The 18,758-nt window shown below is 41.6% G+C and overlaps 1 protein-coding gene across 3 annotated transcripts; it reads right to left on the reverse strand.

Annotated features, from left to right (window-relative positions):
* Window positions 1–44: 44 nt before the first annotated feature.
* On the reverse strand, window positions 45–17,313 carry LOC131470285 (transient receptor potential cation channel subfamily M member 1-like). Of its 3 annotated transcripts, none has more exons than XM_058646010.1 (27): window positions 17,056–17,313; window positions 11,541–11,617; window positions 10,865–11,060; window positions 10,547–10,760; window positions 10,124–10,248; window positions 9,861–10,032; window positions 9,343–9,517; window positions 9,133–9,256; window positions 6,713–6,785; window positions 6,502–6,602; window positions 6,117–6,287; window positions 5,852–5,986; window positions 5,707–5,757; window positions 5,479–5,619; window positions 5,371–5,400; window positions 4,972–5,264; window positions 4,598–4,826; window positions 4,368–4,499; window positions 4,158–4,289; window positions 3,939–4,067; window positions 3,591–3,842; window positions 3,312–3,486; window positions 2,667–2,687; window positions 2,432–2,576; window positions 2,139–2,344; window positions 1,788–1,920; window positions 45–1,398 (listed from the first exon to the last, which is right to left on the reverse strand). In XM_058646010.1, exons 1-27 carry the CDS (start codon window positions 17,125–17,127, stop codon window positions 45–47), a joined length of 5,058 nt encoding a protein of 1,685 aa, XP_058501993.1. In that variant the 5' UTR covers window positions 17,128–17,313. The 3 variants fall into 3 exon arrangements, with proteins under 3 accessions (XP_058501993.1, XP_058501992.1, XP_058501994.1); XM_058646009.1 differs by lacking the exon at window positions 17,056–17,313 and adding an exon at window positions 12,711–13,396; XM_058646011.1 differs by lacking the exons at window positions 45–1,398; window positions 1,788–1,920; window positions 2,139–2,344; ... (16 more) ...; window positions 9,133–9,256; window positions 17,056–17,313 and adding an exon at window positions 12,711–13,134 and having other exon boundaries at window positions 9,339–9,517.
* Window positions 17,314–18,758: the final 1,445 nt, after the last annotated feature.

Genomic DNA, 18,758 nt, shown 5'->3' on the forward strand with positions numbered 1-18,758 from the left:
TGGTGATGTATTTTGTTTATGTATTCATTTTCTTTCTGCATGCCTTATTTGTCTTCCTGTGCATCGTCTTCTCTCTTCTCTGCCTCCATCTTCTTTCCCACCTCTTCCCCGCCGACAGCTGCTGCCCTGCAGGCTTCAACAAGGTCTCTCTCACTGCTGTAGGCTCTGGGCTCTTTGCTAACCATGAAGCTCTTTGTTTTCCTCACACTGGCATTCCAGCTGTCTGACCTGTGAGATGGCAAATAATTGTCGTCGGCCACAGTCAGATAATCCGTAGTGTCTGAAAGGTTTCTCTTCGCCTTGGTCTTTGCTGGCTCTGCCGTGCACTCTGCCACTGGAGGAGTTCCCTTCATTTCTGGTGGAATTTGATGCACCAGATTCTCCTCCATTTTGAGCTCTGCTGGTGCAGCACTCATTTGAAACTGCTGGGCAAGAGCTCTGACTGTAGATACTTTAGGCACGTGACCATAAATGCTGGAGTGCACCTCATTTGGTGTGTTTGCTCCTTGCTCCACCACTGATCTGTTGTCTGCGGTTTGCTCCCCTTTGTCACTTGCCCCTGCGGGGTCGTAGATGATGCTGCTCATTGCCCTCTTCTTTGTTAGAGGAGAAGTTTGACTTTGCGTTTCACTTGCAATGTATCTCAAAGATGTTGTTCTCTTTGGAGAAGCGGACGCACCCAGCAGCATTTGGGCTTTTGTTGCTGGGTCAGCTGGTTCATCTGGAGGGTTGATAATGATAGTGCTCATAGCCCTCCTCTTTGTCAGTGGAGACAGTTGTTGGTCTTCGACTGGGTAGTATTTCAAGGATTTGGTCCTTTTTGGAGGGGAAGAAGGCCTTAGTCTATCCATGTCTGTTAGTCTGTCCATTAGAAATGTGCTACCATGTTTAATGTTGGCGATGGTCTCTTGACTGGATGCTGCAGACTTTTGTTCACATGGAGATATGAAAATGTCCACACAGGAGCTGGGTTGTGATCTCTCTAAACCAGCGACATCTAACATCTGGCCCCCGTTGTTTGTGTTGAGAGCACGGAAACTGGAGGCTTGCTGCAGATTCCTGTGTGTCTCCAGACCGGTTTTTGTTGACTCATCTGTGTCCTTTTGCTTCTGCGCAAACTCTTCCATGTCCATGTGGAAACGGTAAAGACTATAACCGTCAGCGCTGTTAATGCTGCCCTGACGGTGGAGGGAGGAGGGGTCACACACGGAGGAGTTCCGTGAATAGGTTCGGGTTAGCTCTAGTCTGTCCAAGCCCGCAAGTTTTTCTAGAGCGACTGCCATTCGCCCATGGATCTCTTCCAGTTGAGCCAGGCGCAAATCCACTGTCTGCAGAGAGGCCTTCATTGTGTTTTCCCTCTCATTTACCTCCTCCAGACGCATGGACATATTCTCAACTCTGCCAAGGCCATGGAAGAGAAATTTTTCAAAAAATTAGCCATGTCTATGCTGTCCACGATGTGTCGAAATATTTAAAGGTCCAGTGTGTGACATTTAGCAGGGATGTGGACGGAACTTTATGATACAAGTTATGATGAGTTAACTGCTTTTAGGAATACAAATTGTTACTTTTTTATATGTACATTTTGCACAAATAGTACTTCACAAACTAAGAAAATGACATCCTTTCTGATATATGAAAGCCATCGCATTTCCCTGACTTGCTTGTGAAAGGGATGGGTGAGTGGAGGAGTCTTCCAATTGTTTTTTTGCAATCTGCAATCTCACCTCTAGATGTCACTAATTCTGGACATTTAAGCAACACTTGAAAGAGGGGGGGGGGCTTACCTTTCTGAGGTGACCTTAATGCGTTCGCCGCTGGAGGACTGCTTCTCGTCTTCCTTCCCACGGAAATATTCTTCCACACATTGTTCCTCAAACTCATACAGACACTTTAACTCATCTGGATTCAGCCTCAGTTCTGACAGAAAGAAAATACAAGTATGACAGTACATTACTCTGTGTAGAAGTATATGTCAAATGGTCTAAAACATGTTTAATTAAAACAGGATGTGATTAGATTTATTCACTCATTTAAAATAAATCATGTATGTAAAATTAGTGAAATGTATATGAATATTTGATTAAACTAGTTAAACTGCATGTGTACGTATGTGATAATGATTAGAAGAAACTCACTGAGGCCTCTGTCCTTCTCATCTAGCTCTCCCTCTATTTTCTTTCTGGCACAGCGTCGAAACAGCCTGCTGAGAGGGATGTAGAGATGGCTGAAGATGATGAGAGGAGGAGGAAGGATGGGACGGTCATGAAAAGTCATGATCAGCTGATATCGCTGGAACTTCCACACCTGGTTCGAAATAGACTTCACTTCAAAGAAGGTGTTGCTGTAAGAGAGGGAAAGAGGTGAGTGAGTCCAAACTGTCAGCACAGCAGATGTGAAATAATAAAATAGATAATATTTTATTATTTACTTGAAGACTGCAATAAGCAAGTTGACCAGAAGGATGTTTGCCACGAGAAGGTAACAGGCCATAATAGCAGGTGTGAGCCAGGCACCAGGGATGCAAGGAGGCAGTTTCTTCCCGTCCTCATCATATAAATGTTCACCACATGGAGCTGCGTGCGAAGGTATGTGCTGGTGAATTTAAATTGAAGAACTTGAGATAATTGTTTGGAATAGCATTTTTGAATGTAAAAACTACTCACGGTTGATTTCCATTGCATAGACTTAAAAAAAGTCCAAGAAACGTACCAAAGCATTGATGCAAAAACACGGAGAAAGTGTTATAATCAAAAATTGTGGGCTTTTTTATATCATGCTTCTGTCAAGGTCAAGTTGGTGTTCATGAAAAAGTCAACTGCGGTCATCAAAATGTTTCGCTAACTTGTCAAAATTATAAAATAGTTGCTTTAGGGTTCAGTTGTTTTGGAAAAATCGGAATTTAAGATTAGTTTATGGTCTCAGGAAAATAAGACCATGAACTTATTTTGTTTTAAATACATTTAAATATCAATAAAAAAAACAACTGTGTTTTTTTAAATTTATTACATAATATAAATAACAGCATTAACACAGTTGTCATTGCCTTCACCCTGACAGAGGAAAGTGACAAAACAAAATACTTGAAGGCAGATGATCATAATCAAAAATGATGAACTAAGATACTACCACACTGCAGAGTTATTACCATGCACTAAAGCAAATGTACCAGCAGAGGGAGACAAAGTATGAGGGGGGTTGTTACAGTGTGATGTTACTAAACATCACACGATTTAGGGCAGAAATTAATGTGACACTGATCATCTGCCCAGAATCAGGAAACAGAATCTTACTATGAACTCTAGTCTTACGGTCTATCGAGTCCGCAAAAACCTCCCCATAGATCATCCAGTAGGGCATATAGAAGATGTTTCTGGCCAGTCGCCAAGTCGGCTCCTCGTCTGGGTGAAGGATGGCTTGCCGAGCCACACCGAAGCTCATGAGCACCACCAGCATGATCACGACAAAGTACATCATATCAATCATCTGAAAAGAGCAAAAAAAAAGAGACATGTTTTTTAACTTAAATGAAACTACAAAATTGCCGTTGTAGTCATATTGCGCGTGTCATATGACTTTAACACGATTACCATCTTCCCTATCATCATCACATAGGGCCCCAGGTATTTGTTGACTCCAAAGATGTCCAGGACACGGATGTACCAGAAGATAATGTCTATACAGTAGATGACTCGGCCATAACCCATGTAAGGCTCGTGCTGCAGCCGTAGCATGAGCCCCATAAGGAAGGTGGAGATGGCAGCCAGGTCTGTGATGTTCCAGTAATCCTCCAACCACACACTTATCTTCTGTTTCAGTTTCCCAGGCTCTGACATCAGAATCTAGACATAGACCAGAGACCATACACTGTTGTTGTTATTTTTTATCACACATGTTGAAGGATCTGATCAAACTGACCACATCTTGTCCCTTTTTACCTGTCTGACTTTTTCAGTGCCAAGTGTGAGGATGTAAGAAATGACAGTCCACTCTTGTAAAGATGGCCATCTTTCCATTTTCACCAGGATTATGTAGTTGTACAACATCAAATATCCCAGATATGAAATCTATTGGAAGAAGAAGGTCATAAAGTCATTTCAGTGTGAGTTATAAAAATTACTACCATAATGTCTCTTGTGTTAAAGAAGGGAACTGACAGTGTTGAACCAGAATTTGGTGAAGGGTGCGTTATAAAACTCGAAGATCCGTTTGCCAATAGGGATTTTGTGGACTTTAGCGGTTCCTTCCTCTTCGTCGCCTTTACGTGAATTCCCATCATTGTTGTGTTCCTTCAATGTAACAGCAAACTGTCAGCTTAGCTCCTGCAAATCTTGACACAAAGATTATTCTAACAAATAATGTCAGACCTTGCTGGATTTTGTGTCATCATCCTTGTCTTTCCCTGCTTCCTTGCCTCCAGGTGCATGATAAACTGCATCATCTCCGAGACGGAAATCCAACAGTAGGATGAGAGGAGGACAGATGATTCCCAGAATAACCTGGGTGAGATGAGATTTTACAAAGAATATTGTGAGTTTTACTGTGAGTCAGTCACAAAGCTACTGCTTCAAATGAAAACATTTGTTTATATACCAACCTTGAGGCCAGGACTTTTGCCCATTCTTAAGCAACCCATCCACATGTCGGTGAGCAGCATCTGGCAGCATGTGTGGGCGATGAAGTCACGTTGCTTCGCAGCCACAGCCAGCTTCAGACAGGTGGAGTTACTCCAGTGAACAAGTTCATATGTTAAGAGTTTCATGGCCACCTGTTCATCGTGTTTGTAGGACTGGTCTAACAGCTCGTAGGCCAACTGGCCAAATTCTCTGTGTGTGTGAGAGCGAGAGAGGGAGAGAGGGAGAGAGGGAGAGAGGGATCAATAACAACAATAACCTGGTTGTTCTTATTTTCATTAAAACAACACATGGTCCTACAGCTGAGACCGATTCAAGAGATGATGATTGCACTGACTTGGAGTTGTTCTCCAGGTCCTGGGAGATGTCATCCACCAGTTCACTCTCGGAACATTCATGGGCCATGGCTTTATACAGTTTACATGCCACCAGGGCCTTCGCCATGCCCTCTTCTCCACGCTGCCAGAGGAAAAGCGCCATCTTCTGGCGCTTCATCAACACTCCCCATAGCATCAGCTCGTGGAAGGGGAACTTGAATCGACAGACCTCAGGGTCATCCACATCAATGTCCACCTCTTCTTCTTTCTTCTTTTTGGCCTTTTTCTTGCCTTTAGGCCTCGGTTCATCATCCTAATGACATTTTTTGAACAAAGATGATGGAGATATTTATCCCACTGTGTGGTTTATACATTTTCTCAGCTAAATAACAGTGTTTTGTTGTATTGGGACACCTCACCTCCATTCCGAGAAGCTTCAGTGCTTTTGGCTGCAGGAAGGAAAAGAAGTAAGCATTAATAACAGGTGTTGCTTAATATAATGAGAACATCATAAACGTTTAACATACCCTTTTTAGTCCATATAAAGTATTGTAGAGGTTACGAAAAGCCTTCCTGGTGTAATTGCTCCTGTATGCTCCTCCCATGAGGTACTCCAGCACCAGACCAATGTCAATCAAAGTGATCTGATAATCTGGTGGAAGGTTTCCCTGTAGAGTCACCAGAAAAATACATCGGTGAAATGATGAACATTATGCATTAAAAACATGAAATGATACCAGAAAGGCAGTTTATACCTTTTTGACGTCCCTAACCACAGCATGCAGTGTGTTCGCGGGGCCTAGTTTCTGAGAGAGGAGAAGAGACGAAATAAGTGTCATGTATTCATTTATGTATATTTGTATTTTTTTATTTATTTGTGCTGCAGCGCGTCAGGTCCACCGTGTTGTATAGCTCCTCCAGTCTGGGAATGGTGAGGAAGTGGTGAATGTTGACCCCATTCTCAAGAAGCAGTTTCACAAAGTCCACTCTGTCCAGCACCAGAGCGTCCATCATAGCCTGCTCCAGAGAATTCACCTACAGGAAGAAATGAATACACAAGAAAGACTATTGTTATTATTATTATTATTATTATTATTGTTGTTGTTTTTATCAACATCTTACATTCTGATTATTTTTTTTTAACATCTATGGTATAAACTCTTACCCAACGAATCAACTCCAACTTCCTCGGGTCTGTTTCCTCTGGAGGTTCAGGCTTTGCCTTCCCTTTGCCCTTCTTTCCCCTGGTCTTGTTGCGTGGAGCGCTGACAGGACTCCTCTGCTTCTCTTGCGTTGTGGCTCCAGAGGCTGTAGTGGTGGCCATGGCACCTGCAGGCTGAGCAGACAAACGAGATGGGAAGAAAGTTGCATCTCCTCTTTGAGTAAACAGCACCATATCAACTCTCCCTGATTTCTGCTGTCAGAATGAACCTGTTCGATCAAATCTGGGAAAAACACACCTTAGTTTGACAATGCAAGTTTATGTTTTATTTTCTTTCCCTCAGTCCTAAATTCTGGTTGTCTGTGATAACTGTGTGAGCACCACTCACTGGTAAATTGTGTCCGTAAACAAAGATGTGATTGCGAGCGATATCCACGCGGTTCCAGGCCAGAGCCAAACTGAGCTGATCTGCCGCAGAGGCATTTGTGCCTTTTGCAAAAGAAACAGACAGAAGAGAGGAGAGAATTGGTGGTACACAGTACGTAATGCAGTCCTCACAATGTATGTATTTGAGATATGTAATGTAATGTTAAAATTACCTTTTAACAGGGCTGTGAGAATGGCCATTTCAATGTCTTGTTGTCCCTCGGAACCCATTCGAAAAACTGTGATCTACATGTGAGAGAAAATAATAGTAAGACACAAAGACATGAGGTCAGCAGTCACTGAGTCCGTTAATAACACATGACATGGATGAGTACACTGAGCCTGAGGAGAATTCTCTTCAAGTGAAGCATATTATATTGTATCATGGGTTGTTTGGGAATATTCAGACTTAATAATGATAATAATGATAATTTATTTTTAGGCACCTTTCAAAGCACTCAAGGTCACCTTACATGCAGAGTTAAAGTAACAGTAGTAAAATGAATAATAAAAACAAATTAAGAATACGTTGTATAATGCTATACTGAGGGGGTTTGAAACAAATAGGTGGATATAACAAATCAAAGTGAATATGCAAGTTTAAACACATTTTAGACAGGATTTGAATGTGAAGCCAGAGTCAACCATGTTTGAGGAGCAGGATTTTGACGACTGGAGTGATGTGATTAGTGGAGGGGGTTCTAGTGATGACGCGGGCCCCAGAGTTCTAGGCCAATTAAGTGCATGCTTTAATATCTCAAATATTGTCTATGAAGTGTAATATGCATAATCACGTTTTTTTGGAATGTTCTAGATTGAGAATGTTCTATATTTAGAGTCAGGAGGTGCCATCCTGACCCACCTTTGAGAAAAGATGGACCTTGAGAGTCTCTGCTCATCCAGACATAACTTATATCAGCTTGATTTCTTTGCTTTCCCAAAAGCATGAACTCAAACTCTGCTATTGTTCTCTAAAGGTTTTAGTCAGACTGTCTGAGTATACAGATTTACTGCATGGGTAATACATTCAAATATTCAAATGAGTAAGAACAACTGAGGCTTATCAAATACAATTCCAGCCATGTACAGTACGTCACACCTCTGTGCAGAAGAGGTGTTATGTACACCTCATAGGTGACGAGACTGCAAACCTGTGGTGTGGTCAAAGTGCGTGAGAATGCAGCACTCACTCTCTGACTGACCATTTGAACACAAACAGCTACTTTACTCATCATAAGTGACAGTACTTTCCTTGTCATGAGCTTGGGGTGTATCAAATGAAATCATGCTGACGGGTCTGTCACATGTGCGGCCATAGTAAATGGGATTAGATTGGCATGAATATGTAGCACTGTACCAGAGCTGGTCTCGAGATGGGTAAATAATTAGCATCTCGCCGCAGGATCAAGGCTGAAAACTTGTGTTGCTCGTCCAGACAGTTGTTGGTCATTCTTTGTGCTCTGTTTTTGATGAACTCATGATTGTATCCTGGTGTTACATCATTGCAATTTGCAGCCCTCTAAATCAGTCGTTTCTTTTTGTTTGTCTGATCCAGCTGTTCACATGAGATGCACTTAGGACGCAGGGATTATGTGGGGGGACTAGACGGTGACACTGAGTCACCTGGAGGTTAGTCATGGCACTTTAGATTAATAGCAGGCAATGATGTGGCCTCTCAGTTGTGTGTAAAGTTCTGCCACATCGTCTGGGTTGGGCATGAGTGAGAGCTAAATGGTAGAGGAGAAAGCCCCGCAGCAGTATGATCTTTGATAAGCTGTTTTAAGTTGCTTATCTGAGTGTTGGAGCATTAGGCGCTCTAATACACCCAGGATAGTGGACGCAAACTCAAACTGCTGAAGCACTGTGGACGCTGACAAAGCTCCAGGAGTGGAGAGAAAGAGTAACCTGGTGGAGGATTACGGAGATGGATTCTCTCCATCTCCATCTGTGTGCTGCATGTTTACGGCGAATAGAGAAAGTAAGAGCCTCTGCTAAGCAGGTGGCAGTGTGCTCTAATCTTTCCCACCCAATGTATAGTGTGTGGAGATTATATGTGCTGGGTATTACAAACTACTAATCACATCACATGGAAATCAGTTGAGGATGCACAAACGCCGCTGATGTTTATACACCAAGGTCTCCATCAAACACTTTGGAGAAACACTCTGGGATTAATCTCATATCTATAATCACTCATATTGGGATGCGTGTGCGCCGTCGTCAAACCATATACACCGTTAAGTTCTGCAGAACCTCCCGCCCACTTCATAGCCGTGCACTTACAGAATCCACAGATTTTCCAGAGCATTTATGATGGTCAACAGTGAAGCTGCGAATGACCCGGATTACATGACATGACCACGACAAGAAGGAGAGATGACAGGCAGATTGTGGGGATTATGTTTATTCAATATGTTAATGGAAACACAAAGATGAGTGGAATGGATGAATGACAATGGAGACCAGATGTTTCACAACTCAGAAATGATTTATTGATCGACAAACACACACACACACATTATTATAGGATAATTGTGAAATTCATGGGAGACGTTATTAAAAAGTTCTTTGAGGAATTTATTCTCCTACTCACCAGTTCCCTTTTCTTCATACACTCCATTACCATGAGCAAGATCTGCTGTGACTGGCTTTTGGTGTAATTGAAAGTCTTTTGAATGGTCACCAGGAGCTGGTCTCGCACATCATCGTTAACCAGGCTGAAAATGAACAGTTTTGAGATGAGAAGTTCAGTTTTTTTTTTTAGTATACTGACAGAAAAAGAGAATTCATCACACATGCTCACCCTCCATCCTCTGAGAACTTGTGTGCAAAGGAAATAATGTCAGAAGCTCGACCGCTGCCGTCACACACCACCACGGGAATAGGGGGCTCATCTCTGAGACTCTCAAGGGCGATGGAGATAACGTTTGGACCTCCCTCCACTATCAGACACACCAGCGGGACACCCTGACCCAGACCTGAAAAACCAAACCCACGCATTTGTTTATCTAACCTCACAGCTGTCGCCTCATGATAGCAGAAGTTTGAGGCATGAAACATTGAAGCAGAACATGTAGATGTGGATGTGCTTACAGACAAAACCAAAGGAGGGAGGTAGTGAAGTCAGTGGTGACAGCTGAGCATCCCTTTGCTGTCCCTGCCTTATCCGAGCTCCAGGCATAGGATGACAAAGGGAAGCCCACAGGTCACAGACGAGCAATCCGTGCGCATGTCCGACAACACTGAGTGGCTCAAACTCACACACCATGGAGGATGGAGTATGTTCTATGACATATGTGCAGGGATCACTGTGTGACTCACGAGTGTTAATCTTCTGCAGGGAGATGTGCTTCTCCAGCAGTCGACGCAGTTTGACTTCAGAGCCGTATTTCCCACAGGTGCCGTTGTCGGTCAGGATGAAGTGGGAGTGGCTGTTGTTGAGCACAGCCAGCTTGCTCAGCGGGTTTGCCATCGTCTGATAGGGCCTGGTTACCTGGAAAAACAAAGAGAACTCGAGCTTGAAAAGTTTCAAGACGAAATATAAGTGACTTCAGTCAGAAAACAACAAGTGCAAATGTTCGTACATCTTTCCCGATGAGGTCCTCTTTGTTTTCCAGGATCCCCCATGGAGCAATTCCTATTGCGCACACCTTCCCTCGTGATTTGGAGGAATGGTCCTTTAAGGCATCTCCCACATGACGAATCACCCCTAATTTTAATAATAAATTATAATGTCAAATAAAGCTTCATGGATAATAACTGCCTAATGGGGCCACATCATGGGACACACTCAAAATCCAACACAGATTGTCATTTGCAATTCATTTCCCCACAAAAGCTTTAATTATAGTGCTTAAACCGCTGACAATAGGTTGGTCAAATCTCCCCGCAGAAAATGGCAGAGTAAGGATTATGTAATGACATTTTAGAGGAAAGGTAATCCTTTAATGTCAAAAAATGGTGATTTGTTAAGGGAACATTAAATCCTCGTCTGTCACGGTCTTTACCTGTGTTGACTCCGCCCGTGAAGATCCACGCGCCCGTGGTGACGGCCGCTTTGATCAGACCTTTGCCGAACACTTGCTTGAGTTTGGGCTGCAGGTCAAAGTTCTGCAGACCTCCATGAACGGAGATGAGCAGCGTGGGCAGCTCCAGCTGCCAGTCCTTCACCATCAAATGCAGCAGGTTTTCAGCCTTGGTTTCATAGGAAACACGGATGTACTGGTGGAGTAAAAGAGAAAAGAAAAGAACATCTGGTCAGGTCAGGTGTGAAAAGTCATATAGTGACATACAAGAACTTACAGAAGTCTCTAAGTGAAGCTCACCATGGCCTTGTTGATGAATCCTCCACCCTGGAACTCAATCATGCCAAAGGAGTCTGTTGGGTACGTTCTGGTGTATTTGGTCACGGTCCATTTATCCTTCGGGGCGTCAAGCTGCACCAGCTGGTGAGCTTCCTCTACCGAGTTGGCACCAGGAGGGATGGCCACGTGCTGTGTGGTCAGCTGACCACAGGCACATCTAGACACCACAGAACAAGAATCACCCAGTTAACATATCACTAGTATTGAGGCCAGTGTGGCTGATTTTACACCTAAATAAGTGGGTTAACTATTTATAGAATCCCCTTTCGGTGTTCTTGAGGGCATCAGCCATGACGAGAGGAATGTTGTTTTGTTTGCCAGTGAATTCTGTGTCTTTTCCTCGAAACACACGTTGTGCCAGCTCTTTTGTAATTGTGCCCATTTCTGGGAAACACATGCCTCGATGCACAAAAGGGTTGCACTGGCTGGCTCTCAGCTCTCAGAGCGCAGGAGAGAAACCACGTGCTAAAGCACTTTTAATCCCAGTAAATGTCCGATAACCTCCACTTGTGTTCAGATCACATTTGACCTATATACTGAATTATGTTATAGACTTGCATGGCATTCACATTCTATTCACATTTCATCATTAACTGCAACATAATCAAACTTTTTGAGAAACAAAGACCACAATCACCTGGTGGGATCCTTGGTGGGAAATATGTGAACACATTCTCTTTTAACAAATGTCCTTTCAATCCAAGCTTTCTGTGCCTGAAGAGAGAAAAAAGACACAAAAAATATGCTTTCAAACCACAGTCACGATGAGATAATGTTTTTTTTCTTTTCTTTCTTTGTCTTGTTCTTTTGTTTGAGGATCATTATCAAAATCCTCGTCATGATTACCCTGGAAAAAAGATGATGACGGACTGCATCCGACTAAATATGATTTCACTGAAAGTATTTCTTCTGAGGCTGTTGCACATTCTACAGGCAAAAACATACAGGAAGGATGAGCATCTTCTGTTGTCTCTGTAGTGGGTTAATACTCAAAAATCTGCTCCATAAGCAACAGAGCACGTTTTCAGTGCAAAAACAACAAAAAAAAAGGTCACCCCAAAACAATTAAAGATAAAGTGAAGACTGAAATTCTTGAAGCAAATCTGAAATATTTAAATAGTGACACAATGTTTTATTTGTATCTAGTAGCATTAAACTTCACCTATGAGTCTTAAGTCATATGAGTCCTTATGAAAAACCATGAGAATTCCAATTATGTCATGTGACAAGTAATCACAAGTGTTCAAGAAACAGTGGAGTTACTGTCTACTCTCTCTCTCTCTCTCTCTCTCTCTCTCGGACAGTCCTCGATGTTCTGCAAATAAAAAAATATTTAAAAAAAGAAATAACACCAAAAAAAGCTTTTGCATGTTCTTCATGCACAAAAATATTGTAATAATATCAGTAGAAATGATGGTACCATCAAATCTTCATGTGTTTTTCTGTTTTTTATTTATAAATTATTATCTGTAAATAAGTCTAATAATATCATAATTATATTACAGTTTGGTTTCTTTTGCCAATGTTAAGTTACATTTGGTTGTACTGTATAATTGACTGAAATATGAGCAGAGTCATTGATTTCAGTGTTTTGTTTCAGTATATTTCATTTACTAAGTGATGCTTTGCTAAATCGGACGATACAAATCATTTAAAAAGACACCGATATCTTAAAAAAATACACCCTGGTGTATTTGTCTAAAGTCAAAGACAGTGTGTCTGTCGCTGTTTCTATATTCCATCTCTTTCCACTCACCAGCATCGAAAATAACTGCGTCCCAAAATGCCTGAAAAGAGTTACACTTACATACAATCTTCTGTCCGAGCTGCAGAGAGTCCTATCTGTGAGGCTGCTGGAGATCGAGCTTAGAGAGAAGAGTGGAGGTCTCCTGTCTGCTGCGTCTCCACCAGAGCTTTCTCCTGGTGCTGCACTCCCACTCGAGTGCTCTCGTTCAGTCCCACAGGACATGCAACTTCTTCACTTTATGAGGGCCAGTTAATATGATGAGCATGTGAGCAGGGCCTTTGTTCGCCCAAGTCTCATGACTCCAGTTCAAGGTAATCCTTTTGGGAGTCTCATGACCCCCTCTCCATGTCCACAGGGTATTTTCATCCTTCGCTTGAACAAGGCACAATAAATCTACTTTGATACTTGGCCCCTAATCTCTCAGTTTGTTGAAACTCCTTTCTTTGTGCTCCCTCCATCGTGTGGAAGACGTTCGTTTGAGTGAGAAAAATGGAGCAGAGCAGCCACACTAAAATCACTCCACTTTCCATTAGAGACTCTCCAACTTTTAATTTGAAAATATTGCCCCCTCCAACTACTTTGATTTCAACTACATTTGCATAATTGGGAGAATTGGATGCAGGCATTCTTTTGAACGGCGCCTTGTGAAGACGTGACTGGTCTCCACTTGGGGGCAAGGTCACTCACTGCTAATTGCAGTTAATCTCTATTTCCACCCACCTTGTTTTTGCAGGGAGAGGAAATCCCAGCAGACCAGCTATTACATTTTGCTTTAATTATTCTAACTTTTTTTTTTTTTGGAGATTTGCATGTATGTCATTTAAAATACATTCATAATGTAGAATAATAACCCTTAAAAGCAGCCATTTGATCTTCTGCTCTCTCTATATATATGTCTTTTTTCTTGTATAAACCAAGATTTACAAATGATTTAGGAAATGTGAACTTTGCACTTTACAAGAAAGTCTAGAGTCTATATATTTGTATAATTTGTATACTTTTGTATCATGTATATATAAATTTAGTGGACTGAATGTTGTTATTCAAGTATATAAGGGTTATAGGTTTGCTCACGTTTGCTCATCACACATTTTGAGTAGTTTAAGCCTGGTTTTAACTCTTGGTTAAAAACCCCCACAATCAAAAGAAAGACAAGGATGTGGTTGATGTCTCAGGAAGTCAAAGATAGGAGAAGCCCAACACATGGGACACTTTTAATCACAGCTGAAACCCACAGTGCATTTCCACCAGGGTTTTGCCAGTGTGACGCAGTTATTTCAGCTTACTCGTTACTAACTCTTAGTAACCCTCATTAACCACAACAATTAAAACCAAAATCCAGTCGTCGAGCAGCTGCCTCGTTAAGAGCCGCCTCAGCAACAAAAACCTTAAAGAATTAGATACTGCGGGATCACGTTGTGTCACACCATGCAAATTAACGGGGAATTAGGACAAGCCGTGGAACAATAAACAATGCTCACTCCAACATGCAGCGTTTTTCCCAAATAAATAATGATCGTTCAAAACAAATGGCAACTGTGTGACATTTAAAAAAAGTAATAAAATATATAGAAAGAGTTAAGTTTTCATCTTTCGCTTTTTAAATACTGGCACGAAAACACAATATATATGTATATATATATATACATATACATATTAACTCTTTCTATATCTATTATTACTTTTTTTTAATATATATATATATAAAAAAACCCACTTTTTTTGTTTATTATCCTCAAAACTTCCAGAATGTTGTAAATAATGTGTTTATTTGTCCAGACACCTACAGTCCACATACACTATGTGTTATACATTCATGCCTTTAAGTGCTTGAATCACATGGTTCTGGTCTGCTGACCCACAGCTTAGTGAGCAGCTAAATCACGGCAAATTTGTTCCAGGTCAGTTCCACTTACATAGACTATTCCGCCCAAACAGTCAGAAGGGAAAGGTGTAATGATGGCCGTGTGTCTGTAGGTTGCTATATGACATTTTTAAACATATAATCACAGTCGGTGGCTTATTAAAGTTGGTTATTTCACCGTATTCGTTCTGAATAACAATCAACGTTGATTCAAACGCGATGGAATTCAAAAAGTAAAAGCCTCATGAGCACAAGTGAAATGGATCAGAAAGGATTTGGGGGTCCTACGAGGAATGTGATGTCACCAGGGTTGAAGATAAAAGCAACTAATTGCTCAACTTTGGGACTGAATGGCAATGTGGTTAGAGACTGATGCAATGTGACAGGAAGGAAACACGTGTAGACTCCTTTACTGTCTAAAAAAAATAAAGACTCATGGCCGAGCCCACGTGGACCAAATAACACACTGCCTTTCACGTTATTTCACTTGAGGGGAGAGCTATTTGAAAAATGGCGATGCAACTCGAGTTACAAGCTCTGAATGGGCAAATATGCATCTGCACTGTGAACGCGAACTGTTCTCTGTGAGCCCCCGTTTGTAAATGCACTCATTGTTCTTCTGGGTCTGAAAATCCAGTTAGGCATCACATGAGTGCAACATGTCACTGATTATCCCCCGAGAGTTAAGGGAGTCATAAGACGTTATAAAAGACACAGTTTTTCTGTGTTTTCAAACCGTGAAAACTCCGCCAGAGGAAGAGACTCAGAAGGCACAAATCAGAAAATCAAAATAAAGATAGCGGATGTATGTAAATCCATGAATAATCTTCTGGGGTTTGTTTTCTTGTGATGTGTAGTTTATCAGTGGTTATCTTTGACGGCTAGACTTATTATATTTGAATGAAAATGCAGCGTTTAATGCATTTCTATGATTCTGTAGCATGTTAGATTGTGTCATCTTCATTATCTTTAAGATAATTTCCCTTTACTTACAGCCAATATCTAAGATAATACATTAAACTAAACTAAATGTCACTATGTTGCAACATTTGAAGCTCATTCTCTTTAACTTTTATTATACTCAGACATGAACACATGGTTTGCTGTAGCTATTGTATAACTCGACCGTGAAGTGAATCCTAAAGGTTTTTTTTTTTTTAGCCGTCACCAGACCTGAGCCTGATGATTGTATCACACACTCAGTCGTATGACCCTAAAACCCAGTGTGAACAATTAAGAGCTGAATTTGTTGCATTTGCAGTTCAACAAAACATCTTTTACTCAAACTGGCTCTGATCTAGCAAAAACCATTCCTTCCACACTGCTGATCAATATGCTATTATTGATTTCTCGTGAGTAAAAGTAGTTAAGGGTGAAAAGAGCCAGCTTATTTTGGAAGGGAAATATGTTACACTGGAGATTTCTTTACAGCAACAGATGGGAAAATCATATTAACATGCACAACAAGTGGGACTTTCCCAAGTCTCTGATACATTAATCCTCCCATTTTTACCATGACCAACTGTAAATAAAACTATGCACATTTCTTATAAATAAAACAGATACATCCAAAAAAATACAAAAAGCCCAGTGTCATCTCATAGGGAACAACTTTACTAAAGAAATGTGTATTTATACCCAGTCAATTCTGGGTATAAACTAGTAAACTAGCCCACAAGCCGACAAGTAATCTACAAAAGAGAGTGAAATGCTGTATATTTCTTTAGTAAAGTCCCATCTTTGCAGGAAAATTAGATGGTTTTAAAATTGTGAAGGTTTTTGTTCTACTCAAAACTATGCACCTTTCCATGCAGTGCAGTTACATGCATCAGAACACAAAAGTGACACTCTGAGTGTCATTTGTAAGTTGCATTGTGTGTGTGTGTGTGCGTGTGTGTGTGTGTGTCCTCTAATCCAAGCGCAGCTCGTTGGAGTGAGAGTTGAGGTGCGCATGTAAATAAAAGTCACATCTTTCTAGCCTTCAAGGACACGTTGAACGGGTGTTTTAATCAGATGAAAGCAGAAAGATTAGACATTTAGAAAGATATGAAAGTCCATAATCTCTCATGGCCATGGTCTTCCATACTGGGCCATTATGCAGGATTAAAGTGCCGTACTGGCGTAAGCACAGGCTCATCTTCAAACACCACTTAACAGTAAGTTTGCCAGGGGTTTGCAGGAGTACAGGCCATGTGCTCGCCGACATACTGCCAACAGTGCTTTACTAAAATGATCGGTTATGCCTTTAAATGGATTCCGACTAGTGTAATGATCCATGTGACATGTCCTTCTCAGATTCATCGTATGGTTTCTGGACACAACAAAAGTGTAAAAAAAAGCATGTACTGTAAAGTGCAGTTGTCACATGTTTGCAGGAAATCTACTCTACTCAAAATATTAATGTCATGCTGATTTCATTATAATAAACAAATAAGCTCGGGACATCACAACACATTCTTGAGACAAATTATAAACACATCTGGCTGGAGCGGACGCTGTAAGTTGATTGTAAATCGGCAGCTGAGTGTCACCTCGTCTTACCTTCTGTGAGCCCGATGTCGTGCGTTTGAGAGATGACCTCTTAAAGGTGGCACCCGGGCCCTTGGCGTCCATGTTGTTGAAGACGACTTGGACGGGAATCCTTGGAGAGCAGCGATGGGTCAGGGTTCAGCAGCAACGTCAGCGTGAGAAACAGACAGCATGTTTACAGCCTCATTCACAGCAAAAAGCAACAAAAAAAAAAGTATTCAGTTTTCAGCATCACTAAAGGTTTCAGTGTGTCTCTGTCCCATCTGCAGCTCACGTCCATCTGACAAGACAGAGATCCCAGCCGGGGATATAAATCACTCGATGACACACTTGACACATAGACCCTTTTCCTCCCATCACATAATCAGGCTTAATGCAGCCGGCTCTTATGAAGCCTCACACTCTAATGGATAGAGATTTAATAAATGGTTATTGAAGGTAAATCTACTTTAGCACACACAACAAAACCCCAAAAAAAGGCTTAAGTTAGACGGCGGAAAGCCAAAGGTTTTCCTGCCCAGATGAGGCTCAGTGTGTCTGACATGGGAAGAAGGGAGGGTGCAAAAAAAAACCAGAGGTATGTACAGACACAAAGGCAGAAACACAGAATTAAATACTTGAATCCATCACTTTTCGATTATACACCCGGCTTAAAGTTCTGTGTGGTTACAATAGTTTTGTTACCATAGGAATTTAGCAGAATAGAAGGAATGTAAACGTCAACAGTCGTTGGCAGGAGCTGAAAACGTTGACCTGTTATATCATGAAATTGAATCAAACAGCAGTGACTTAATACCATGTTAGAGCAAATGTAATAACAGGCCTGGGAACGCTGAAACCATTAGTATTAAGGGGCTGTATTTTATTACAGTGCAGCCTGTTGTGACCATCATTATGACCAACATGGAAGTGCTGTTACCTCCATGTCAAGAACCTTCACTACTCTCACAGGCCATGGACCACTCTGCTCATTCTGTCATAGTGTCTCTCGTTTGCATCATTCTGCAGTTTCTGAAATCACGCCTCTCTTCTCCATTCTGTGATTTGGTTTGAACTTCAGGAGGCCTCGTCCTCACCTGGTCTACATGAGTGTGCTGAGCAGTGACCATTGTAAGTATTGTCTTGATCCGATGTTTGCATTTACAAGTCGTTGCACCTGATGAGCTTCATAGAGAGCCAACTCTACAGCAAATTAAACACAAAGCAACCATCAGCTGGCTCAGACACATTAGATATCCAGCAACTCCCCCTGCTGGACGTTGAGCTGAGCTGTTGTTAAATGAAAGTAAGGAAAAAAAAAAATTCCTTGGCAACAGTCATATAGAGAGACACCTCATATGTGACTGCCCTAACAAAAAGGCTGATCGCACATTCACCAGAAACACTCCTGTCATGTTAAGTGTCATGGAGTTAACAGGAACTTCAGAAAACGACTGCACCTGTTGTGGCCAGTGAAGGAATCAGATGATGCTTCCCTGGAATCAAAATCACAAACAGTAAACACCAAACTATGAAGGGAGGATTTTTTTTTTTTCAACGCAGCCACGTGTCTCGGTATTGTCTGCCTGGATAAAGAAAGGATAATGCGTTATTTCTCCTAGTAAGCAGACACAAATAAGCTTTATGTGTCACTGGAGGAGATTACCTCGCCTCCTGGAGAAAGGTGCAGCTCTCAGTGCAGCAGGAGCAAGGAGGGTCATTGTTGTAAAAGAAAC

The sequence above is a fragment of the Solea solea genome, chromosome 12 (assembly GCF_958295425.1).
Source record: "Solea solea chromosome 12, fSolSol10.1, whole genome shotgun sequence".
Taxonomy (NCBI): Eukaryota; Metazoa; Chordata; class Actinopteri; order Pleuronectiformes; family Soleidae; genus Solea; species Solea solea.

Excerpts from the sequence above, each read along its gene's own strand:
- LOC131470285 (XM_058646009.1), bottom strand. The coding sequence starts at position 12,872 with ATGTCCTGTGGGACTGAACGAGAGCACTCGAGTGGGAGTGCAGCACCA. Across the intron at positions 9,518-9,860 it reads CCTGCAGAAGATTAACACTC|GTCTGGGTCAGGGTGTCCCG; the intron begins GTGAGTCACACA and ends TTGGTTTTTCAG. Across the intron at positions 2,345-2,431 it reads TTGCTTATTGCAGTCTTCAA|CAACACCTTCTTTGAAGTGA; the intron begins GTAAATAATAAA and ends CCTCTCTTACAG.